Raw genomic sequence first — 25,024 nt, forward strand, 5'->3', positions numbered from 1 at the left:
ACTATTTTTAAAAATCAGGGAGAGTGCTCATGAGCGCATGCATCCTGTATGCCCGATTAATGAAGAAAAAAAAAAAAAATTTTATCAAAATAATTAGAATATAGTGGAAAATCTTATTTTATTTATATAATGTAATTTTTTATATAAAATGCTGGTCATATACAGTGCATCCAGAAAGTATTCACAGCACATCACTTTTTCCACCTTTTGTTATGTTACAGCCTTATTCCAAAATGAATTAAATTCATTTTTTCCACAGAATTCTGCACACAACACCCCATAATGACAACGTGAAAAAAGTTTACTTGAGGTTTTTGCAAATTTATTAAAAATAAAAAAACTGAGAAATCCCATGTACATAAGTATTCACAGCCTTTGCTCAATACTTTGTCGATGCATCTTTGGCAGCAATTACAGCCTCAAGTCTTTTTGAATATGATGTCACAAGCTTGGCACACCTATCCTTGGCCAGTTTCGCCCATTCCTCTTTGCAGCACCTCTCAAGCTCCATCAGGTTGGATGGGAAGCATCGGTGCACAGCTATTTTAAGATCTCTCCAGAGATGTTCAATCGGATTCAAGTCTGGGCTCTGGCTGTGCCGCTCAAGGACATTCACAGAGTTGTTCTGAAGCCACTCCTTTGATATCTTGGCTGTGTGCTTGGGGTTGTTGTCCTGCTGAAAGATGAACCGTCGCCCCAGTCTGAGGTCAAGAGCGCTCTGGAGCAGGTTTTCATCCAGGATGTCTCTGTACATTGCTGCAGTCATCTTTCCCTTTATCCTGACTAGTCTCCCAGTCCCTGCCACTGAAAAACATCCCCACAGCATGATGCTGCCACCACCATGCTTCACTGTAGGGATGGTATTGGCCTGGTGATGAGCGGTGCATGGTTTCCTCCAAACGTGACACATGGCATTCACACCAAAGAGTTCAATCTTTGTCTCATCAGACCAGAGAATTTTCTTTCTCATGGTCTGAGAGTCCTTCAGGTGCCTTTTGGCAAACTCCAGGCGGGCTGCCATGTGCCTTTTACTAAGGAGTGGCTTCCGTCTGGCCACTCTACCATACAGGCCTGATTGGTGGATTGCTGCAGAGATGGTTGTCCTTCTGGAAGGTTCTCCTCTCTCCAAAGAGGACCTCTGGAGCTCTGACAGAGTGACCATCGGGTTTTTGGTCACTTCCCTGATTAAGGCCCTTCTCCCCCAATCGCTCAGTTTAGATGGCCGTCCAGCTCTAGGAAGAGTCCTGGTGGTTTTGAACTTCTTCCACTTACGGATGATGGAGGCCATTGTGCTCATTGGAACCTTCAAAGCAGCAGAAATTTTTCTGTAACCTTCCCCAGATTTGTGCCTCGAGACAATCCTGTCTCGGAGGTCTACAGACAATTCCTTTGACTTCATGCTTGGTTTGTGCTCTGACATGAACTGTCAACTGTGGGACCTTATATAGACAGGTGTGTGCCTTTCCAAATCATGTCCAATCAACTGAATTTACCACAGGTGGACTCCAATTAAGCTGCAGAAACATCTCATGGATGATCAGGGGAAACAGGATGCACCTGAGCTCAATTTCGAGCTTCACGGCAAAGGCTGTGAATACTTATGTACATATGCTTTCTCAATTTTTTTATTCTTAATAAATTTGCAAAAACCTCAAGTAAACTTTTTTCACGTTGTCATTATGAGGTGTTATGTGTAGAATTGTGAGGAAAAAAATGAATTTAATCCATTTTGGAATAAGGCTGTAACATAACAAAATGTGGAAAAAGTGATGCGCTGTGAATACTTTCTGGATGCACTGTATATACATTTCAAAATTACAGCAATTCTAGTTTTCAGAAGAACAACATTCAGATAATTCTTGTAACATTTTGAGTTACAATGTTTCAGTTGTGTTATTGTGAACAATGTGACAATGTCTGTTTTTCCTTTAATCTTTATCTTTTAAAAGAAAAATTCTTCATGTATAAATTGGCTTTCATCTATTCTTAGCACGGCAGAGGGCCTCACCCGCTCTGATAACATTGATGTCAATGGTTGGCAGACTTTTCTTCAGGCCCTAGGCTACTTCCTGAAAATGTTTTTTGGCTCTGCAGCTTTAGGAACCCTCACTGGCCTCATTTCAGCACTTGTATCCTTCTGTTCCATTTTCTTTTGTAGCTGATGAACTGTTAATTATCTTTAAACCTTGTGATTTCCTAAATTTTGACTGTCACAAAGCTGTTGTGTGTGTGCGCATGTGTGTGTGTGTATGTATGTACAGTGGTGTGAAAAACTATTTGCCCCCTTCCTGATTTCTTATTCTTTTGCATGTTTGTCACACAAAATGTTTCTGATCATCAAACACATTTAACCATTAGTCAAATATAACACAAGTAAACACAAAATGCAGTTTGTAAATGGTGGTTTTTATTATTTAGGGAGAAAAAAAAATCCAAACCTACATGGCCCTGTGTGAAAAAGTAATTGCCCCCTGAACCTAATAACTGGTTGGGCCACCCTTAGCAGCAATAACTGCAATCAAGCGTTTGCGATAACTTGCAATGAGTCTTTTACAGCGCTCTGGAGGAATTTTGGCCCACTCATCTTTGCAAAATTGTTGTAATTCAGCTTTATTTGAGGGTTTTCTAGCATGAACCGCCTTTTTAAGGTCATGCCATAGCATCTCAATTGGATTCAGGTCAGGACTTTGACTAGGCCACTCCAAAGTCTTCATTTTGTTTTTCTTCAGCCATTCAGAGGTGGATTTGCTGGTGTGTTTTGGGTCATTGTCCTGTTGCAGCACCCAAGATCGCTTCAGCTTGAGTTGACGAACAGATGGCCGGACATTCTCCTTCAGGATTTTTTGGTAGACAGTAGAATTCATGGTTCCATCTATCACAGCAAGCCTTCCAGGTCCTGAAGCAGCAAAACAACCCCAGACCATCACACTACCACCACCATATTTTACTGTTGGTATGATGTTCTTTTTTTGAAATGCTGTGTTCCTTTTACGCCAGATGTAACGGAACATTTGCCTTCCTAAAAGTTCAACTTTTGACTCATCAGTCCACAAGGTATTTTCCCAAAAGTCTTGGCAATCATTGAGATGTTTCTTAGCAAAATTGAGACGAGCCCTAGTGTTCTTTTTGCTTAACAGTGGTTTGCGTCTTGGAAATCTGCCATGCAGGCCGTTTTTGCCCAGTCTCTTTCTTATGGTGGAGTCGTGAACACTGACCTTAATTGAGGCAAGTGAGGCCTGCAGTTCTTTAGACGTTGTCCTGGGGTCTTTTGTGACCTCTCGGATGAGTCATCTCTGCGCTCTTGGGGTAATTTTGGTCGGCCGGCCACTCCTGGGAAGGTTCACCACTGTTCCATGTTTTTGCCATTTGTGGATAATGGCTCTCACTGTGGTTCGCTGGAGTCCCAAAGCTTTAGAAATGGCTTTGTAACCTTTACCAAACTGATAGATCTCAATTACTTCTGTTCTCATTTGTTCCTGAATTTCTTTGGATCTTGGCATGATGTCTAGCTTTTGAGGTGCTTTTGGTCTACTTCTCTGTGTCAGGCAGCTCCTATTTAAGTGATTTCTTGATTGAAACAGGTGTGGCAGTAATCAGGCCTGGGGGTGGCTACGGAAATTGAACTCAGGTGTGATACACCACAGTTAGGTTATTTTTTAACAAGGGGGCAATTACTTTTTCACACAGGGCCATGTAGGTTTGGATTTTTTTTCTCCCTAAATAATAAAAACCATCATTTAAAAACTGCATTTTGTGTTTACTTGTGTTATATTTGACTAATGGTTAAATGTGTTTGATGATCAGAAACATTTTGTGTGACAAACATGCAAAAGAATAAGAAATCAGGAAGGGGGCAAATAGTTTTTCACACCACTGTATGTATGTATATAAAATGTATAAATAAAATATCCTGTTACATAAAGGAATTATTTGACCTTTTGTTTCAATCTAGGCTTAGTAATGTAGTATAAATATATATATTTAAATAAATAATAGTCTTTCAAGCCAGCCTACTGCCACTTAAATATTACCATTCAAAATACTGAAAATCTTCATAATACTTCCATTGCCACTCACACAGTACCTACTAAATTAGAATATATTACAATAAATAAACAGCATACTTAACTACAGTGACTTATTAGTTGGGCTTTAATCTTGTTGGCAAACAGAATAATTTAGTGTATGCATATTCTTTTAGGTAGTGACATCCTGTACGTGTTCTGCAACTCTGTAGTGGCTAGTTAGTTTTTTCTATGAACTCTCTGTAGACCTCTGTAATAAAACTGTGATGAGGCATTGATCAGGACAAGGATATAAAACTACCAGTAAACCCCCGATTCTCTAAAGAATCGCAAATGCAAATCCGATGCAATATTTATCCACACACGCGTAAGCAGTATGGACCATTTCCAGGTGGTGGCTTGATTTTTACCCCGGTAGATGCAAAAGCAAATGAACTATTGTAGGATCTAATGCATTCCATAAAGCTTTTACTTTCGGGTACATTGTTAGTGAAAAGCTTCCGTAAATATTCAGGATATTCATCCAAAGGAGGCAGCTTAACTTGACCTTTTTGACAACAACGTGTAAACTCATCAGTTGTACTGCCAGTTTTTTTCTTCAAGAAAGTTAAGTGAATGACAATGACTGCAAATGACACTCATCAATCCCAATGAATTTTCATGAACAGTGGACTCATTATAGAATGCGTTCTCAGCTAACTGGCGGAATTGTTCAGCGTCTGTCCGTCGTTCCTGTCTTTGGCTTTTTCTTTGTTGGAATACTGAACGTCTTAAACCTTTTAAACGACTTTGTAGCCTTTCTGCAGTTTCTTTTTGGATCCGTGCCTCTCTTGCATCTGGTGTTTCAGAAGCGTGTTGTAGGCGCCTTCGTTCATTGTTTTTATCCATACGGGCTCGGTTTTGTATTTCTAATCGTTGAGCTCTTTGTTTTTGGAGCCGTGACTCCTTTGCTTCTGCTGTTTCAGAGGCGCGTTATAGGCGCCTTCATTCATTGTTCCTATCCATACGGGCTCGTTTTTGTATTTCTGTTAGTTCAGCTGTTTCTTTTTGGAGCCGTGACTTCTTTGCTTCTGGTGTTTCTGAAGCGCGTTCTAGGAGCCTCCGTTTATTGTTTTTATCCATGCGGTCTCGTTTTTGTTTCTCTGTGGCTGTGTCGTTAGGTACAACTCTTACTTTTAATACTGAATTACCGTTATGTGATTCAGATATGCCACACTGACTGCTGGCACAGTGGATTAGAGCAAGTTTAGTTTACAGGCTGTGTTGTTTGGGCGCATCCATACGGTCTTGTTTTTGTTTGTTTTTATCCATGCGGTCTCGTTTTTGTTTTTCTGTGGCTGTGTCGTTAGGTAGAAGTTACCGTTATGTGATTCAAATATGCCACACTGACTGCTGGCACAATGGATTAGAGCAAGTTTAGTTTCCAGGTTGTGTTGTTTGGGCGCATCTATGCGGTCAAGTACAGGTTGTATTGTTTGGGCGCCACCTACCGACTCTGGGAAGCCTCTGGGTTTGACTCTGGGGCGCTGAGGCGCTCTGCCGTATGCGCCTCAGTGCATCCTGCGTCCGCCGTCCGTACATATACTAAACTGTCGTTTAGTAATATAGATATTTAAAGCTTAGAGTGTTTAAAGGAGCACAGTGCCCTCAATAATTATCAAATGGAAGAAGTTTGGAATCGCCAGGACATTTCCTAAACTTGGCCTTCTGGCAAAACTAACTGGACAAGAAAGGCCTTCCTCATGGGGGAGACCAAGAAGCAAATGGCCACTGTAACAGAGCTTCAGATGGGACAACCTGTAGGAAGGATAACCATCTCAGATGCACTCCATCAATGAGGCGTTTATGGTAGTGTGCCAGTACTGACAAGGCTCTTGACTAAAAGGAACATAACAGTTTAAATGACCGAGGAAAAAGATTCTATAGTCAGACAAAAACTGAACCCTTTGGGCAGAACACCAAGCATTATGTCTGTTAATCACCTGCTTAATACCAACCCTATGATGAAGCATGACAGTTCTTCTCCTAACCAGGGATAGGGAGACTGGTCAGAATTCAGGGAAGGGTGAATGCAACAAAATACAGAGAGGTCGTTGAAGAAAACCTGCTCCAGAGTGCACACAACCTCAGACTGGGGTGATTGTTCACCTTTGAGCCTGACAATGACCCAGACCATACAGCCAAGACAACACTGGAATGTCTTTGGGACAAGTCTCTGATTGTCCTTGAGTGGTCTAGCTAAAGCTTAGACCTAAACAAAATATAACATCTGTGGAAACACCTGAAAATGGAAGTTTATAGACACTTCCCATTCAGTCTAATGGAGCTTCAGAGGATTTGCATGGAAAAAATGGGATAAACTGCCCAAATCCTTGTAGATACTTAAAAAGCTTGTAGCTGCTTAACCAACAAGAACTCAATGCTGTATTTGTTACCAAAAGTGCTTCTACAAAGTACTGAATTTAGGGTTGGAATACTTATATAAATGAGAGATGTTAGTTTTTGATTTTTAATAAATGTGCAAACCTTTCTAAAAACGTTCACTTTCTGAACCAACTGAATTGCCCCACATTAGAAAATCAATTGAGTATATCCTCTGACAAGACAAAGAATTGGAAAAGATAAAAATTATATTTTATTTAGAAAAATTAACAAGAAAAATAACAAGCATAGTGAAATCAGAAATGAATCAAACTGAGATTAAAGTCAGTAAAATTAAAGAAAAAGTTTAATGGTGTACAATTTTGGAGAATTGTACTTGTATTGGTAAGAATGATTATTTTATGACAGTGTGTTTCTGAATTTAAGATAAAGTTCTTAAGATGAGTTGAACTCCATTTTACACAAAAGTACTTCATACAGTACTGTGTGGGTTCCCTTAATCTAATGCCTTCAGGTTTTAAAACACTTTGACTTGCGGAAAACACCCTCACTGGAGTTTGGTATGATGATCATCTTTGCATATCTGCCTTATGGATTAGCTGAGGGAATTAAGCTTTCTGGTGAGTGATGTCATTTATTATTATTTAAGCTATTGTTCTTTTACTGCCAAGCAAGAATGAAGTCACTTACTATGCATAATCATTATCGCAAGAATATACACATTTTTTAAATATCTGTTATTTTCAGTTAATTTATAATAAGAATTTAAGAAATTTAGAAGACTTTATTTTTTTTAATTTTAATTCTTTATCTTGATATTTTAATAATCTTTTCTATTAAAATAATTTATGGGGGTCAGTTGACTCTTGATTCTAGATATGTTTAGTCTTTTTCCACCAGTAAGAATCCAACATCAACAACTACTGCTCTCCATAAGTCAGATTTAAATAGCTTGCATATGCACAGAAAGAGTCCCAGCCAAGCTTCAACCCATCATGCCCGCCGTGCTTTAAGCTATTAACTAACGAGGCACTACATCCAGTTGCCATATGGTGTGGGTGTACATACATAAACAACTTGTTTTTGCCAACATAAAAAGGCAATTGTCTGGTTCTCCAAATGTAATTACAGCACTTTACTGTACTCATAGTGCAATAATGGCTCCTAGCGAGAATGGGGCTGCTTTTCATAACTGTAAGCAATTACATTCAATTAACACACAAGCCATAAATGATGCCAAGATGTCATGATACTTTATGTGATGGTGAACTTCTTGGTAAGGTTATTGCCTGAACCATCAGTTTTTTATATGGTCTGTACTATTCATTGTAATAGCAGTCGTGTCATTACATATGGCAAGTAATAGCAGCTACCCACTCATTATTACACATTTCCCCAACTTCCAGAATGCAGAAAACAGGTGATATAATGCCACACATGATCTTGGCACAGCCATTTGTGAAGCACAGTCAGATACTCTTGATTGCAGGTGGCAGGGTCTCAGTGCATCAGGAGGGAGGCTGCTCTACTACCCATTGAACTTCTGCGGCATTGTAAATGCAAATGTATTAGGTTGATTAGCATAGTCCATGTATAGTTGTTTCGGGGTGGCATCCGGGTACAGTTTGAGTGGCGCTCATATATGCACATTTACAAGATAATTGTGATTTATAAAGTTAAATTGCATACAAATGTGTGTACACCAGATTTTATAAATCAATTTTTTTTGGTGTATGCATTTTCCTGCTCTTTAGCGTTTGCATATTTTCATGCTCAAATCCATGCAAATTTTTATAAATGGGATCCCATGTCACTCATAACATAGTAGCTGGTTGGCATTCTATATCAGACTTATTATAAACTGAAGAATCATATTCTTTTTTTGATTATTGTACCCTTGACAAAGTGAACCTCTTAAATTATTTACAAATTTTCTATTTTTTTGGTTCTCATTAAAGCAACATGCTGTTTATCAGAGTATTCTTTATGTCTGTTTCTGTCCAGCTCTCTCTGTCTGCTTTAATTTCTCTTCCTTTCTTCAGGTATCATGGCCATCCTGTTTTCAGGAATTGTGATGTCTCACTATACACATCACAATCTTTCTCCCGTAACCCAAATTTTAATGCAGCAGACACTGCGAACTGTCGCCTTTATGTGTGGTAAGTTGTATACAATCCAGTAAGAAAATACTAAGCTTACAGGTGGATTGACTATTTTTTTTTTATCTTTTACTTTTTGTATATGGCTGCTCTAGCATAATGCTAGTCTCTTTCCTTTTAACATTTCTACCAATGTAGTTGATAAATGAAGATAGTAGAAACGCATCAAACTAGATTGAAAGACTGTCGGTCTTGGTTATGCTCACAGATACCTTCAGATAGGTTAGCCTGATTAGATTTTGCTATTTTATATGCTTTATTTTTGCTTTTTCAAATGTTTTTGTACATTTTCACGCCTCTCGTTTTCTGAAAATGCCTTTTTCTATACAGGGTAAACATAGCCATCATCATAATATTAGTGTAATATTTCAAACATAATACTACACTGATCTACTAACTTACTTTTAGTCATTTGTACTTTTCCTTTCTTGCGAGAAGAGCATTCATTATCTACTCATAAGGTGTTAATGTTTTATGTGTTATTGTAAATTATTATCCTTTTACATATCAAACACAAACCTTTGATAAAGTGTCTGTCTAGAGCACATCACATAATCTCAGAAGCAATGCTTCAACTCTGAAACATAATACTCTAAAAAGAGGGAAAAGTTAACTTTTTCTTTTGTTGAATATGCCCTGCAGCACACATCCGTTTACAAAGCAATCCAAGTCTAGATTTTCTTGATCAATGAGTAACTTTCAGTCATATCTGCTAAACGTAGGCAATTGTTAAAATATTGCAAGACAATGAAAAATAGCTCATTGCGGAAAAGCAACTAATAACTGGTCACATGGGGTCAACCAGCTTTTACTACATACATAAACTGGGCTGGATTACAGCCTGAAATTGAGTGCAAGTATAAAAGAGAAGGAAAACTTCCAACCTGTTAAGTTAGAATAAAATGCAGGTGATAAGCTTCTAAGGAGTTTATATTCCTAAATAGTATTTTTGTCTAGCTGCATTCAGTACATCTTGTGTAAGTGTGAAATGACCTACTTAAAATGATGAAAAGCAAAATGATGATTTTTGACTGATATAAAAATGCTACAATTGAATATTCAGTTTATTTTATATTTTTAATAAAAATACATAGATTGTTGTATACCTTTGTGATCAAAGGAGAACATATTTCAGGTTGATGAATTTAACAGTGACTTTAAAGTAATGGTTGTTTATTTTTCACACATAATTCTCCATAACTTTGCATGTAATAATGAAATTAACTCAGTACCAACATGTATGTTTGTGTTCTCCTTTACAGAAACATGTGTCTTTGCATTTCTGGGCCTTTCTATATTCAGCTTTCCACACAAGTTTGAGATCTCATTTGTAATCTGGTGCATTGTAAGTACCTGTTACTTGTTCTGAAGAATTTTCTTGTGGTATGGTCATGGAGTCACTTCCTCTGTCTGTGGTTTAGTCCATCTTTTTGTTCATTCTTGATTCATTTTGTTAGTATTTCTTCTTTAAATGTTTTGCAAATTGTTGGGAGCCCCATGTTTTAATATATACCCTAAGAAAATGTCTTGCTTAGAGCAACAACAGATCCAGAGTGCTAAAATGTTAGGCCTTTGTATCTGTGGATGAAAAGCCATGTCAGTCTAGGTCCAGAAACATATGACAAACACAAGCCGACAACAGAATTCCAGAATGAGGGCAGACCCATAAATCCAAATGTTAGTTTCTTCTGGTTAAAATTGTGTTGCCTCTAAAAGTTTTTGCTACTGTTCGATGGACCATGGAATTAAATCTTGTGCCTTGAGAAATACTTGGTCACCACAATGTACTTACTTTAGAAGAAACAAGCACACCAGAAATGGATGGCATGGCTGCTAAATGAATTTTTAACAGTAGAAACATTTGTTATTACCTATTGTCAGTGCTGTCCCTAGCCAAACTGGAACCCTAAGCAGAACCACCGTCTTGGGGCCCCCACCCCTCCCTGAATCCATTACATTAGTATTTCTTTAATTTGAAAAATAAATATATAAATAAAGAAGCACACATCACAAACTTAAACTGTAACTTTTTAATGTCATATTAAAATACTTTTTTAATAATCAAAACTTGAAATTGAATGTTTAGTTTTTACTTCAGTCTCTTCATTGTATATAGTAGCAGCACATGTCTACATTTTCTAGAGGCAAATTAATTTAATAGATTTTCATACAACACCTTCTGTGCAAGGTCGGAGTTGATGAAAGAAAACCTGCTTATAGTCCTTACGCCATGGATGATTTCAAGTATGTCTTCATGAGCTTTGTACTGAGAGGGCTGCTGCAATCCATAGATTTGGACTTTAATGGTATTAAATGGTAATGGTGCACCAATTGATTTGTTTTCTTTATAAATTAAGGTCTAATTAGTAGTAGTAGTAATAATAATAACAGTCAGGGTGTTAATATGCTGTTACTCTTTGTTAATTGATACTACTACTACTACTACTACTACTACTACTACTATTATTATTAGTACCTTTGGGGAAAAAAAGAAAAGACTGATCAGTTTTATGTTTCATACTGGAGACTATACACCAATGGTCAAAATCAGAGTTAGGAAGACTTACTCAAGACTAATCTGATCTCCTTAAAATACCAACTCTTAGGCCGGATTTATACTTCACGCGACGCATGCTGCAGCGGACGCTCTTGCTACGCAAGCGTTGTAGTGTTTATACTTGCGTGTGTACTTTACGTAAATCTTGAGGAATCCGCCAGGTGGCAGTGCGAGATATTGTCACAGTGAGAACATGTTTGGCTTATCTGTGTTGTGAATTGCCCAGAACACCCATTAAATTCCGATGACACCTTACAGCAAGCATTGGGCACAAGTGAGAAACAATCCCTGGACGAGGCCTCAGCTCATCACAAGGTGAATACAAGCACACACATACACTAGCGTCATTTTAGCGGCACCAAATCCCCAAATCTGCATATTTTTGGTAAGGAAACTGGAGCACACTGAGGAAACCCAGCAGGAAAACATGTAAACTCCAGGCAGGGAATATCAGCGACGTGACTCCCTGCAAGACAGCAGTGCTAACGCTCCGCCACTGTGTCACCCCCATATGTGTAATTATTAATAATATTCATTATTTAAACGAAATTACCGATTTATCTGTATAATGTAATATACATACTTTAATGCTTTTCATCATGAAAGTGATATCAAGTATAAATCTAAGGATTCTAAATGTGCCGAGAGTTGGAATATCATACATTTAATGTGCTCAGTGTGGCGATCTATTGCTGGCGATCCGCTGCTGTCAGGACCAGAGGAAGCCGTAGAAAAAAAGACGGCACAGAAGACGGTATGTGAGACTTTTAAAATGTATCGTGTCATTACGATTGGGAATATGCAACGCTTGAATATAAAAGCACCACGAATACATCTGTATGTCGGCATTTTGCTTCACCACATTGAACCATTTATCAAACATCGAAGCGCGCACACCGATCTCGTAGGATCCGCAAAGCGGCTTTCTGTCACATGTAGATAGTAAACAGAGACTCTGACGTCACATTCCAACTTTTAGCACACTGCGCCCCCCCAACTTTTTGCTGGTACTGCAACTCATGCACACGTCACGTTAATTTCTAAGGACCTGCTCAGAGGACGCATCAAATGAACGCTGGGAACGCGTGGCAGCCATGATGCAGGCGCGTACGCGTTCTGAGTGTGAAGTATAAATGAGCTCTTAGACTTCAGGTGCTGAAAACAGCCTTCCTAGTGTCTGTAGCATTAGTAAGAATATGTTATGATGTTCAGTACATGTAATTCTTTAAGAACATTATAATTTTTACCACAATTATGATGGAACCTAATCTTTAAAAACCATAAAATTCTTGTCATTCTATCTAATACCATAGCTGTATATAAGAAAGTTAAATTTAATGGTTGGACTATGCAAAGGATCAAAGAATCCAGGCAGTCCTTGCAGTGACTAACATTAAGTACACCATGCACATTTTCCATTCTTAAACATATTTAATTTTAGTGACAGAACCCTCTTCCCGGCTGTTTGTGATTGAGTAAGGTTTAGATATGTTGACATTCTACTTCCCAGAGGAAATCCTGTCAACCTCAGCAAATGAAGAACCTTTAACCTAACTGTAGTATTCGAGGTATAGCCCACATTACCATGAAAGGTAGTTTTCACTATTTGAAATTAGTTACAGGTCAAATTCTGTTAACAACGAAGTGCCAGGGACCTAAAAAATATTTTGTTGTAATGAACTTCATGTTCTGCAAAAGAACAAAAAAATCTGAATTTGATAATCCAATAACATAACGGTGATTGGTATCTGCCCTAATAAAACCTGATTGTCTAGGTACAGAAGAAATATATAATGTGTTAGTTGTTTTCAGTTGACTAATTTTTAGATGGTGCATTTATTAGCATACTGCAAAATAAATACAAGTTACTTAAATTGTATGTTCCTCTAATCATGCTTTCTAAGTTGTTTTTTATGTTTTACCAGTATACAGAAAATATAATCTGTTTATAATGTGTGTATTATTTAAATAGAAAAAGGGTTTTCAGTTCTGTTTTAAATTTGGAATTATTGTTTGAAATGCAATATTGTCAGCTTTGTTTTGTTTGATCCTTTGTAGGTACTGGTTTTGCTGGGCCGATTAGTGAATATTTTCCCTTTATCTTTCCTTCTGAACTTCTTTCGGGATCACAAAATTACTCCAAAGATGATGTTCATCATGTGGTTTAGTGGTAAGCACTTCATTAGGGGTGTCTATCCTCATTTACTATTTATTGTGTTTTAGTTACACAATTCTCACTAGTTAACTACACACAGACTAATTTAAAATTGTAGTGCTCCCTGTTAAATACTGCATGTTATGTGGGCGGCAGAGACAGGACCCATTTCTCAAACTACCAACGTATGATTTTATGTGCCTATAAAATATACAAGGTGAGTTCAATAAGCTTAAAATAGTACATCTATCAGTACTGTCATTGGAAGCTGATGGCCTGCCTTGGTAGCATTACACACAAATTAGAAACCAACTCTGGAAAGGCACTAGTTCATTGGCAATTGATGAATGTAAAGTTGCTGTTTTAAATTTTTAAATATTCCTACAAGTTTATTTTTTATTTAGCTGCTTTTTTAATGCAGCATTGCAAATATCTGGGACCTAATTTACCCAACCCTTAATGAGATCCCTGTATAACATATAGAAATTATTGTATATTACCACATCTCCGTACACTATACTGATTTAAAGTTGTTAGTGAGTCTAACAAATGGAAGCCTTTGTAATACTGTTGGAAATCAGTGTTCTCCCGGGGCTGTCGTGACTAGTTGGTATTTGAATCCAGGACCATGTAATCAAGAGGCTGCAGCTCCAACTGCTCTGCCAAACAGTCCTTTTTGTATTTGTATTATCTTACATTAATTATGATCTAATATTAGCAAGGGTGTGAATTTTGGTATCCCTCAGTTTTACAGAACTCATTCTTGAAACCATATTTTCTTAATTCCGAACTTCAAGGAGAAACACAGTGTAGACTTAGACTTTACCTAAGTACATGCTGATTGATGCCCATTGCCATAATGATTTGTAATGAAAAGTCTGCGCTAGTTAACCAAGCTCAAATCATACAATTTAGAGAATGTGTTTATTTTGTTGTTGTACATCTCCAAATAACAGTCAATATTTTCAACTTTTACTGTAGCTATGGCTAAGTAGTTGGGACTATTTACTAGTTCAATTTGATATTTAGTTTCTTAATATGCTGTTGTTCCAGTTTTACAAATACATAAACAATTTGCAACTTTTGATATATTAATAAACAAATAAATACATATTCATTAACAGAAAGCCATGACTTTTTTGACCGTATTTTGTATCTTTCATTAAGTTAATAGCTTTTTTGATTTGTGTTTCTCTTTTAACCTTAAATTTTATATACCACAAAATTAATGAAAGGATGGGAAAATAATATATTGTAAGCTGGAGCGCTGATCGCACCCTCAGAGGACACAGACGCCCCTGGGAAAACCCCTGAAACAGCTGACAGTCTACCTTCACATTGCTCCTTACCCTTCTTACTTGCGCTATAACGCGCGATAAACCTCTCACGCGGTACTCCGCTTACTTAAAAGCCTTGTACAGTGCCTGTCAGTTTTGGAATTGATTGTTTTGCTTCTCTCTCTCTCTGACATTCTCTGCTCCTGGTGGAACTGGCATCTCTGACTTGTCATGGAGCACGTTTAAACTTTTGAAAAGAGACAAATGTTTGATTGCAGTGCTTTGAATAAAGTTCCTATTTTTCTACAACCTCCAAATCTGCGACCCAAGCGTGACAATATGTATAACTGTAAATATCCAGTTGCATTTGTTTGTTATTGTAATATGAAAAGACTTTATTTAGAATAAAGTTATTCAATAGGTTTATGTAAGGATAGTTATTGTTAAATGTACAGAGTACACTGAAATTCTTACTAGCATGTGCTATTCAACATGCGTGCAGAGGTAACATGGTTTTTATACTATCTGTAATAGTCAAAATGAACAATTTAAAAGAATATGAATCTAGATAAAATAAGGTAGACGATGTACTCATGGCACAACGTTCAGGTGCATTCGGCAACTAAATCAACTGATATGAAAGTTAGAGCATTTTACATTATATCTAGAGTCTGTTATTATATTTTCATTTATTAAATAGTTTTGTAACAATGTGTTATATTTTAAAGTATAATAGAGTGCAATTAAATACATGCTTTTTAGCAGCACTTTACAGTGGAGTTAAAATCTTAGCACAAATAGGCTTGTGGTGGTTCAATAGCTTCCATACCCAGCAGAGTCCAATTCAAGTGATGTAAAAATGGTATGTGTTAGTGGTGGAGAATCAGTGACTAATTGTTACCCAGTTTTCTTAAACATAGCAGGTTTGAAAGTATACCCAATAGTGTAGTATCCAATACTTAGCAATTGAAAAATATCTATTAATGCAAATTAACCAATACTAGCATAAAATCAGTATCAGTATTACCCTATGAAAGGAGGTAAGAAACTGAAACAAGTTCCCTGTTTAGCTGTTGATATTAGTTAAATGGCCCTAGTGTGTGCTTGGTGTGTGGGTGTGTTTGTGTGTGTCCTGCGGTGGGTTGGCACCCTGCCCGGGATTAGTTCCTGCATTGTGCCCTGTGTTGGCTGGGATTGGCTCCAGCAGACCCCCGTGACCTTGTGTTCGGATTCAGCGGGTTGGAAAATGGATGGATGGATATTATTAAGTAAGATACTTGGAAAGGAACTGATTTATTGTATAACAGGAATACGAATGGTACACAGTGGGAAAGATGATCTTTTCCGCGATTGTTTATATATATATTTATATATGGGACTGAAGCCTCCCATCACCCAACACAGCTGTCCATTTTTATACCCATCCTATGTTTATATCAGTGAGGACAGCTGCAACTTTCTCATTATTATTAAGTAGTTCAAACACCATTTAGCTGCAGGTTGATAACATTGGTTCTTTACAATAATAATCTGCAGATTATATTGTTTGATAATTTAGTGTTATATTTGCTCACATAATTGTTTACCCTTTCCATTTTTTTACAGAGAAGTGACTTTTTTTGTACTGTATTAGCTAATTTACCTAAAGCAGCAGGAGAAGTTGCTGTTGAGTGAGCTGTTGGTGTGTGCAGTTTGCCTAATGTTTGACTCGCATGCATTGGGCAGACGAGTAAAAGCAGAAAATATACAAAATATACAAGTTCAATCAACTGCTATCGAGGTAAAATTGAAACAGTAAACTAAATGTTTCTCCTTCTTAAGATGAATGGGTTTGCAAATTCGGTAATATTTTACACTGGAAAAATTTATACCTAGTATAGTATTATATGTTTGAGATATCTGAATGAAAATTGAACTGTATCAACAAGTTTCTTTAAAGAATAAGTGTGCTACATCTCTACAAAATTGATCCACATGCGGCAGAGTTGTTTCATGCACACAGACATGGGCTTTTGCGGTAGATGTTTTGCTTATTATATGCGAATGCACCTAAAAATTAATCAACCAAACAAAGAGGAAAATATTAACAGTATTTAGAAAAGAATAGTGAATTCATTTCAGTGGCTAAAATATTATGTGAAAATCAAAAAGTGTAAACATTTTAATCAATTTTTTTTTTTAATTGAATTTATGAATCCTTTATAATCAATTAATCATTTATTTATTTGTTCATTCATTTTCTCATTTTCTGAGTCCATTTCGAATACATGATCCTGGGGAGTTGAATTATTTCCTGGTTGCACTTGGGCTTAAGGCAGGAGGTAGTGCTGAATGGGATGGCATCTCATTGCAGAGCATACTTGCTCATATTGGGTGAAGCTTAATGACCAGTTTTCCTGCCACATACACTACATGACAGGTAATAAATTTTAGAGCACCCACATTTTTCCAGTTCTTACTGAAATGTGAGCAGTTCAGATCCAGTGATTAACCTGAGATGGCACGAAGGTAAACTGCCAGAGTTTAAAAAAAAACCAAAGTTTAGTTTACTGATAACTGAAAAATAATGTAACTTTCAGAGTTATAAAATACCTTTTTCAGGAAATAAGTAATGGGTTAGCAACTTAACAGCTTTTTGGCAGAAGTGTAGCTTAATTAAGCATTGAAAGTTGTAAACATCAAGCATTATTTAGATAATATTCTACTAGATATTGCTATCATAATGTTGAGGAAAAAGGCAATTAACAATGGAATAAAGACAGATCATTATCACCCTTAAAGGTTAGGCCCTATAGTGTATGTTTAGAGAAATTGCAAAGAAAGCCAAGGTGTCAATGAGTACAGCTTCCTATACAATCGAAAGCAACTTGGAATCTTGAGGAAGCTCTGACAAGGACATGTGTGGCAGATCCAAAGCCATTACAGAATCAGAAGAAACATTTCTGAGAGTTAACAGCTTGCATGATAGGTGCCTCACAGGACAACAGCTTCAAACACTGTGCAGTATCTCTGTCTCAAATTGTTTACTTGTTCTTTGCATTAGTTTCAGAGTACTTTGAGACCTGGTTGTGGTTCCTGGCCCATGCAAGCCTCTTTTTCTTATTTTGTAATTTTAGCAATGGCTTTCTATCTGCCACTCGACCTGTTAAACCTGTAGCTCAGTCTTGTCGTTATAGTCAAAAATGACACTTTGTTACTTTGACCACTGCCCTGTGAGATGCCTATCATGCAAGCTGTTGACTATTAATAAGGTTAATTTCAACAATTATTAATGTTCACACTGAGGAATTGTCCTAATTGTATACTTATTCGGTGTTTATTTTGTGTGTGTTTTTTTTTTTTTTTTTTTGATGTAAATGTGTACAAAGCCAGTATCTGAAATCTAACATCACTGGTAACTGTTACATGTTTATCACTGTTTATCTTGACAGGTTTGCGTGGGGCCATCCCATATGCGTTAAGTCTCCACCTTGGTTTAGAGCCTATTGAAAAACGACAGCTAATTGGAACTACTACTATTGTGATTGTTCTCTTTACCATTTTGCTGCTTGGTGGAGGCACAATGCCACTCATTAGGCTGATTGACATTGAGGACTGCAAGAGTCGACGAAAAAACAAGAAAGACATCAACCTAAGCAAGACTGAAAAAATGGTAAATGTGACCGTGACGTTAACTGTGCAAGGCAGTAGATACATATTAAATGTGAAATGTTTAGAGGCCTGTTTGCCTTGCATCCAGTTATTTTGCATTACTATAACTGAATAAGGAACACTGGATGTAGTAGACCAGCTGATCAAAATCTTTTTATGTAATCCTTTGACTGTTTTATCTTGAGCAACTTTAAGAAAATAATTTCACACAAGATTAATAATAATAATCAATAATCTTGCCTCACACACTGCCGATTAAACTTGATGGCCAAATTGGGCATTTTCAAGTCAAACTTCTTTTTCTCCATTATGGTGTGGTTTAATTTGGCACAGAAAATTGTGATCTGTTTGGTTTGCGCCCTCACACACCACAACTTATCATCTATGGGGGAGGAGCAAAAGCTTTAGATTCGTCAAAAATTTTGATCTCTGGTTTTCGACAGATCTCGAAGTTTTAGGATCCCCTGATATGGTGAGTGTGTGTGTGTCTTTGTGTCACAGTTTCTTGAGGATGGTCTAGAGCTAAAACGACTGGCCATAAAAATTCCAAACTTAAAACTTAAGCCTGTTATGAGATGACGAAGTGCTGATTTGTTTTTGAGCCAAATCGTGCAAGAGAAAGAGGCACTGTAGAGGAACCCTCAAGTACCAAAATTCTGCAATTAATTCTGAATTCTTTTTTTAAACTTTAAAAAATTCTGTGCCTGTTCTTACAGTTTAAAATTATGTCTATGGGGCACCATGCAAACGTGAATAATGCTGTAAATCTCCCTAGCAGAAAGTTCCAGAATAATTAACTCTGATCTGAATATAAATATTTAATACATGTTTAGGGAACAAACTATTGAAATATTTTCAGACAATACTACCTAGTGTGAGTACTGCACCCTTGTGGGCTGTGCTGAAATTGAATTACAGTAATACAATATCTAATTCAACTCTGATCTGAATTAAAAAAATATTTAGTAAACATTTATAGACTACTGGAATATTGCCACGGTAAACTTAAATGTCCACAAAATTGCACTGTTGCCTTGATTACTGCTTGACGTGAGTAGTATACCCTTGTGAGTTAATTATTTGTACTGAAATTGAGTTAATATAATACCTAAGTCAGCTTAAAATCGTTTGATATTTAGTGGTTTAGCTTTTCACATTTCTAAAGAAGAGCTGTAACTCTTACTTCAGATCTTCATATTCCTCAGGTAATGTTAAAATAAGTACTAATTAACATACTTTATGTTTGGCACATGTTCTACTTTCTTCACAATTCAAATTAAATAAGATAATCTGAAGACATGCCAATTGTACACGGCAGGTCTTGATGAATTCATTCATGCAACTAATATATATGGACTTTTAATTTTGTGATTGTGGGTAACTACAGCCTGAGTGCTAGCATCAGGCACAGGTTATTAGCTGGAAGAAACATTACTCCATCACATAGATTAATCATGCACGATTTCACAGTAACGAGTAACAGTGCAGTTTAAGAGATGATAAGCTAATTTGCAAATCTTTTGGATGTTGGCGTCAACTGAAGTAAATTGAGAAACCCTAGAAAAATACATGTGCAGACTCCACAAAGGTATTCATCTGGCAAGTAATTTTACCCAGATTCCTGTAGCTGAGAAGCAGTAGCTCTTGCCATTGCACTTCAATGAAGCATTCAAGCAGCAGCACCTTAATTGGCTGTCAAAATGGGGTGAGTTTGCGACACTTCGGAAATTTCAAACTGATAAGAGAGTCCCCTGTGAGTCCTAACTATGCATTCTGACATTCTCAAGTTAATTCTTTCAGATGACTTGGACTTTCCTTGTAATAGACTGCTATTCCTCATAGTGTTATTTGTAGCCTTAAACCTAATAGGTTTTTGTATAAGCCTTATCTTCTCTTACATTTTGTACAAATGGGTTCAGAAAATATATGATTGATGAATATATATATGTTAAATTTAATTAGTTTTATTTGCTACTTAGTTGAGAGGCTAAATGAATAAAGTTGTATTCTACTGCCATGAAAAAACACACTTTTATGTGCAAAGGTTCTTTCTTGCTTGTTATTTTATCAAGCCTAGCTTGATTAGTAATGTAGTATTTGTGGTGTTTTACAGGGCAATGCTATTGAGTCAGAGCACCTCTCTGAGCTCACAGAGGAAGAGTATGAAGCACAGTTTATACAAAGGCATGATCTGAAAGGCTTCTTGTGGTTCGATGCCAAGTACCTAAACCCTTTCTTCACACGTCGGCTCACACAAGAGGTAGGTGACAGTAATGCTGACATTGCTCAAGTGCTTCATTTGGCTTTTTGCTGTCATATGTGTGATTGTTGTGATGAGAGATGAGAAATTTTTAAATGCAATAAATAAGTTTCTGGATTTTTTTTTTTGCTGTGCTGTACCCATCATTATGGATATGTAATTGATAATAAGCAGGCATTAAAAATATATAAATACAGAAGTGAGTGCTGATGCATGTTTTTATTCTCTTAATTAAAATTAGATATTTTTAATATTTGTTAAGAGAACTCATAACAGGCAAAGATACATTTATATGAACAGTACAGTCATTAAGTTCCAGAAAATTGACAAGAGAGCCCAGTGTGGTTCTTTACTTACATACAGTATACTGTATATGTGTGTGTATCCACTATAAATAGAACCCCAGATCATCACACTTCCTCCTCCATGTTTGACAGTTGATGTCACTTACTGAGATCCTTTCACCAACTAGACAGCGTACAAACACCCTGCGTGATGAACCGAAGGTTTCAAATTTTGATTTATCAGTCTATAAGACTTTCTTCCAGTCTGCAGTTGTCCACAGCTGGTATTTCAAGGCCATATTTTGTCCTTTGTCCTTTCTAATGTCCCTTGCCCTGCCAAACCTGCAGCACAAAGTCTCCTTTTCACAGTAGAAACTGAGACTTGCTTTTTTTTGACCTGCACTGTTAAGCTGTGCTTGAACCTGTTGTGCTTTGAGGCGCCTATCATGCAAGTTGGTGAATGGGTGGTAACTTCGGGTCTACCACATCTCTTCCTATCAGTTTCTTCCAGTTTACAATTTCCTTTGGATTGTGTAGTACACCATACTCACTAACACTTAGATTTTTTTTTGCAGTTTCTCTAAATGAAAGGCCTGCGCTTCTAAAAGTAGTAATGTTCTGCCTCATTTCATTTGTCTGTTGCTGTTTTCTTGCCATTATCACTGGAATTTACAAGTTTCTACAGTGTAATATTGTCTTAAGTAGTACTTAAGAGGGTATAGTAACACAGTCTGTTTCAGCTCTGCTTTAAGACAGACAGAGGGTTTTTAAGTAATCAAAAGAATTTTGGACATCAATTGCTACAGTACATCTGTAGGTTATAGCATATAAGTTGTTCCTTGAAGAAGGCCCATTTGTAATATTCTGACATTTCCCCTTTTTTCAGTTTTTGCTAACCTAAACTTTAAATTTAAACGTCTGACAGTGTTCACCATTTTAGGTCATTAATTGCATTTCAACTGATTAAATTTGAAGAAAACCTGGAAAAACTGAAGTGCTGAAAAACTTTTGACCAGTTGTGTGTATATACACTCTCTGTCTCATATACAGTATGTGTATGATGAATAAAATGTTTTGTAAAATTTTTCCTTTTGCTGAATTACCTTGATTTTGCACTGAAAAAATTAGCAAAATCCAAGCATTAACTTAAGTAAATTTATTTTGAGAAAGAATTAAAACCACATGTTGCTATGATTAGTGGCACCCCTAGAAATTCTTATGAACAAAAGTGTAATTGAAGATTTTTTTTCCATTCATATTTGACTTTAAGTCGATTGGAGTGTGTAGAAACTTCCAAGTTATAATGCATGACTTCCTGTTTCATTGGGGTATAAATATGAGGTGGTACAGAGGCTAAATTCTCTTATTCATCCGTCAACATAAAAATATAGGAGAATACACAATTCAAATGAAAGAAAGGCTTGTTGATTTTAATAAGTCAGTGAATGGTTATAGGAAATAGCTACTTGGCTGAAAATGTCCTTATCTACAGTTAGAGCAATAATTAAAATTTTCAAATCAACAAGAACTGTTACAAACTTGCCTGGAAGTGAACTGAAGTTCATTTTGCCCCACACAGAGTGAACAGGATGGTAAAAGACTTAAAAAAAAAAAATCCCCAAGGATCACGTTTGGAGAAATATAGAAAAAAATAGCATCTTGGAATCACCAAGTCTTCAAATGTACCATCAGATGCCATCTCCTTGCCAACAGATTATTTAGACGGCAATCCAGAAAAAGTCTTTCCGGTCTTTTAACCACAAACATAGGTGCCTGAAGTTTTCTAAATACTGCTGGAACTGTGTTGCATGGTCAGACAAAATACAAATTGAAAGTTTTGGAAACAAATACTTATGGTGGGTTTGACATAAAAAGCAGGACTGCTATACCGAAAAGACCTTGATCTCTGTTGTCAAGTATGTTGGATGTTCTGTGATGTTTTGAGGTTATATTTATACCAAAGGCACTGTTAGGATAAATGACATCAAGGACTCCATGAAATATCAAATCTTGTTGCCTCTGCCAAGATCTATAACTGGGTCATTGTTGGATCTTCCAGCAGGACTTGGAAAAACAATTGTGCTTTGGTAAAGAAACAAACAGTAAAACGATGCATTGTCCTGGAAATTATATAGTAAGAATAAAGAAAGTATTGCAAGTATTTCATGTTATTGATCATTTGTTATTGCTGACAGTTTGTTGCCTTAATATAATTACATTATTGTTCCATTGCGTTTCACTGAGGTCCTTTGTCCATCCATCCATTATCCAACCCGCTATATCCTGTCTACAGGGTCACGGGGGTCTGCTGGAGCCAATCCCAGCCAACACAGGGTGCAAGGCAGGAAACAAACCCTGAGCAGGGCACCAGCCCATCACAGGGCACACACACACACCAAGCACACACTAGGGACAATTTAGAATCGCCAAAGCACCTAACTTGCATGTCTTTGGACTGTGGGAGGAAACCCACGCAGACACGGGGAGAACATGCAAACTCCACGCAGGGAGGACCCGGGAAAGAACCCAGGTCTCCTAACTGCGAGGCAGTGCCGCCCGAGGTCCTTTGTGTATTTTAAAAATGTGATAGTATTTTTTTTCAGTCTTTTTTTTCATACCCAACTGCATTTACCTTTCAGTTTTTGCAAACCATCAAGAATACTCATCTATACTGCAGTATAATACATCATCTTGATGTTCTGTCCACTGTTGATAACCTTCATTAGTAATTTCTTTCATATAAAATGTTATATATCTTTAAATACAGGATACAAGCTCTCTTATGTCCATTTATACATTGATTTCCTGAGGATTGGGTTGGATACAAGACCGTGATCATCCTTGAATGATGCAAGTCCATAACAGGGCACACTCATTCACACCAGGCTAACTTAGAGGCTCCAGTTAACCTTAGGTGCATGTCTTTAGAATGCATAAGGCAACAGGTATGAAGAGAACCTGCAAAATCTGTCCTGCGTCACAACTCTAGCTACACCTAAACATGCTCCTGCCTCAGTCTGCGTAGCACTTGTCAGATAACATTTCCATTTTTTCTTTCTTAAAAATAAGAAATTGTCAGAGTAAGATTTGTTATTCAGTCAAATTAGAGACTCGGTCTAGGGTCTTGATATTTTTGCAAGGCATGGTGATTAGTTTAGATGAAAACTGTGGAATGTGAAATTAAGAAAGCTGAGTGGCATCTGATATCCACCATAAATCCAAATAAAGACCATTACATCAGATGTGGTTTCACTACTTTATTTGTCCGATGCAGAAAATCAAAAAGATAAAATGAAGGTCACCAGTAAAAAGAAATCTGATATGGCAGGTGCCATTGCTATTCTACCATCCAGCGTAACTGGCAGAATGAGTTTTTAAGTAGGATTTAATTTTGTCAGAATGCATTTTTAAGAAGGACTTAACTTTTTAGTAATGGCAGTCATATTTATTTTAAATTATACTTCACTATGAAAACCACTTTCACTTTGAAGCTGGTTCTGTTATATGGTTATTCATCACATGTTCCATTTAATGAAAATTGTATAAATAATATACCACTTTTATTATGTGGAGCTGAGGCAAGTGCAGCAGGGACCCAATTTTGTTGATGGTCAGAATTGTACAATTAATACTTGATTCCTATTGTACAACTTCAGTAAATGTTTATTTCAAAAATAGTTGTATGGTTTCATTTGATTTATATACCAGGTAAAGAATAGCTCAACAGTATGCCAATTTCTTACCTACATGGAGCACCTGTTTGTTATATGCTATTAATCTTGTAAAATATTCCCCCAGGACCTGCGTCATGGAAGAATCCAGATGAAAACTCTAACTAATAAGTGGTATGAGGAAGTGCGGCAAGGACCGTCTGGCTCCGAGGATGAGGACGATGAAACAGAATTACTGTGAACTAAGTAATAATTGTGTATTTTCTACTGTATAGATAAAAGCTGTGAAATATAAATATATAAATTATTGTTGCTTTCCCGTCTCTTTATTTCAACCAATAGTATCATTTTAAGTTGAATTTAAAACTGCTTTATGAATACTGTTCGCTTTGTTTATAATATTCAAGGAAATTAACTTACAGGGTGACAAATTGATTTCCTCTGGGAAGATGTCCAAACTAAAAAATGCGTGGGTATTTATCTTAATACTGGGCTAAACATACATGGAAATGTGTTACAGGCTGAGAACTGCGTGAAATTTGAACCCATCAGTTTGCATCTCATATAGAAGCAGGCCTGGATAGTCTGTTAAAAGAATGGATT

General features: G+C 36.8%; 1 protein-coding gene across 1 annotated transcript in view; it reads left to right on the forward strand.

The window, feature by feature from the left end:
* slc9a8 (solute carrier family 9 member 8) overlaps nt 1-24,728 on the forward strand; it is a 58,508-nt gene extending 33,780 nt beyond the window's left edge. Inside the window, exons 9-16 of the mRNA XM_028811691.2 lie at nt 1,991-2,129; nt 6,922-7,027; nt 8,450-8,566; nt 9,829-9,911; nt 13,182-13,293; nt 17,987-18,207; nt 20,320-20,466; nt 24,549-24,728. Of these exons, the coding sequence (XP_028667524.1) occupies nt 1,991-2,129; nt 6,922-7,027; nt 8,450-8,566; nt 9,829-9,911; nt 13,182-13,293; nt 17,987-18,207; nt 20,320-20,466; nt 24,549-24,662 (1,039 nt within the window). The 3' untranslated portion in view covers nt 24,663-24,728. The remainder of the gene's footprint in view (nt 1-1,990; nt 2,130-6,921; nt 7,028-8,449; nt 8,567-9,828; nt 9,912-13,181; nt 13,294-17,986; nt 18,208-20,319; nt 20,467-24,548) is intronic.
* The last annotated feature ends 296 nt before the right edge of the window (nt 24,729-25,024 follow it).

This window comes from Erpetoichthys calabaricus, chromosome 10 (assembly GCF_900747795.2).
Source record: "Erpetoichthys calabaricus chromosome 10, fErpCal1.3, whole genome shotgun sequence".
Classification (NCBI taxonomy): Eukaryota; Metazoa; Chordata; class Cladistia; order Polypteriformes; family Polypteridae; genus Erpetoichthys; species Erpetoichthys calabaricus.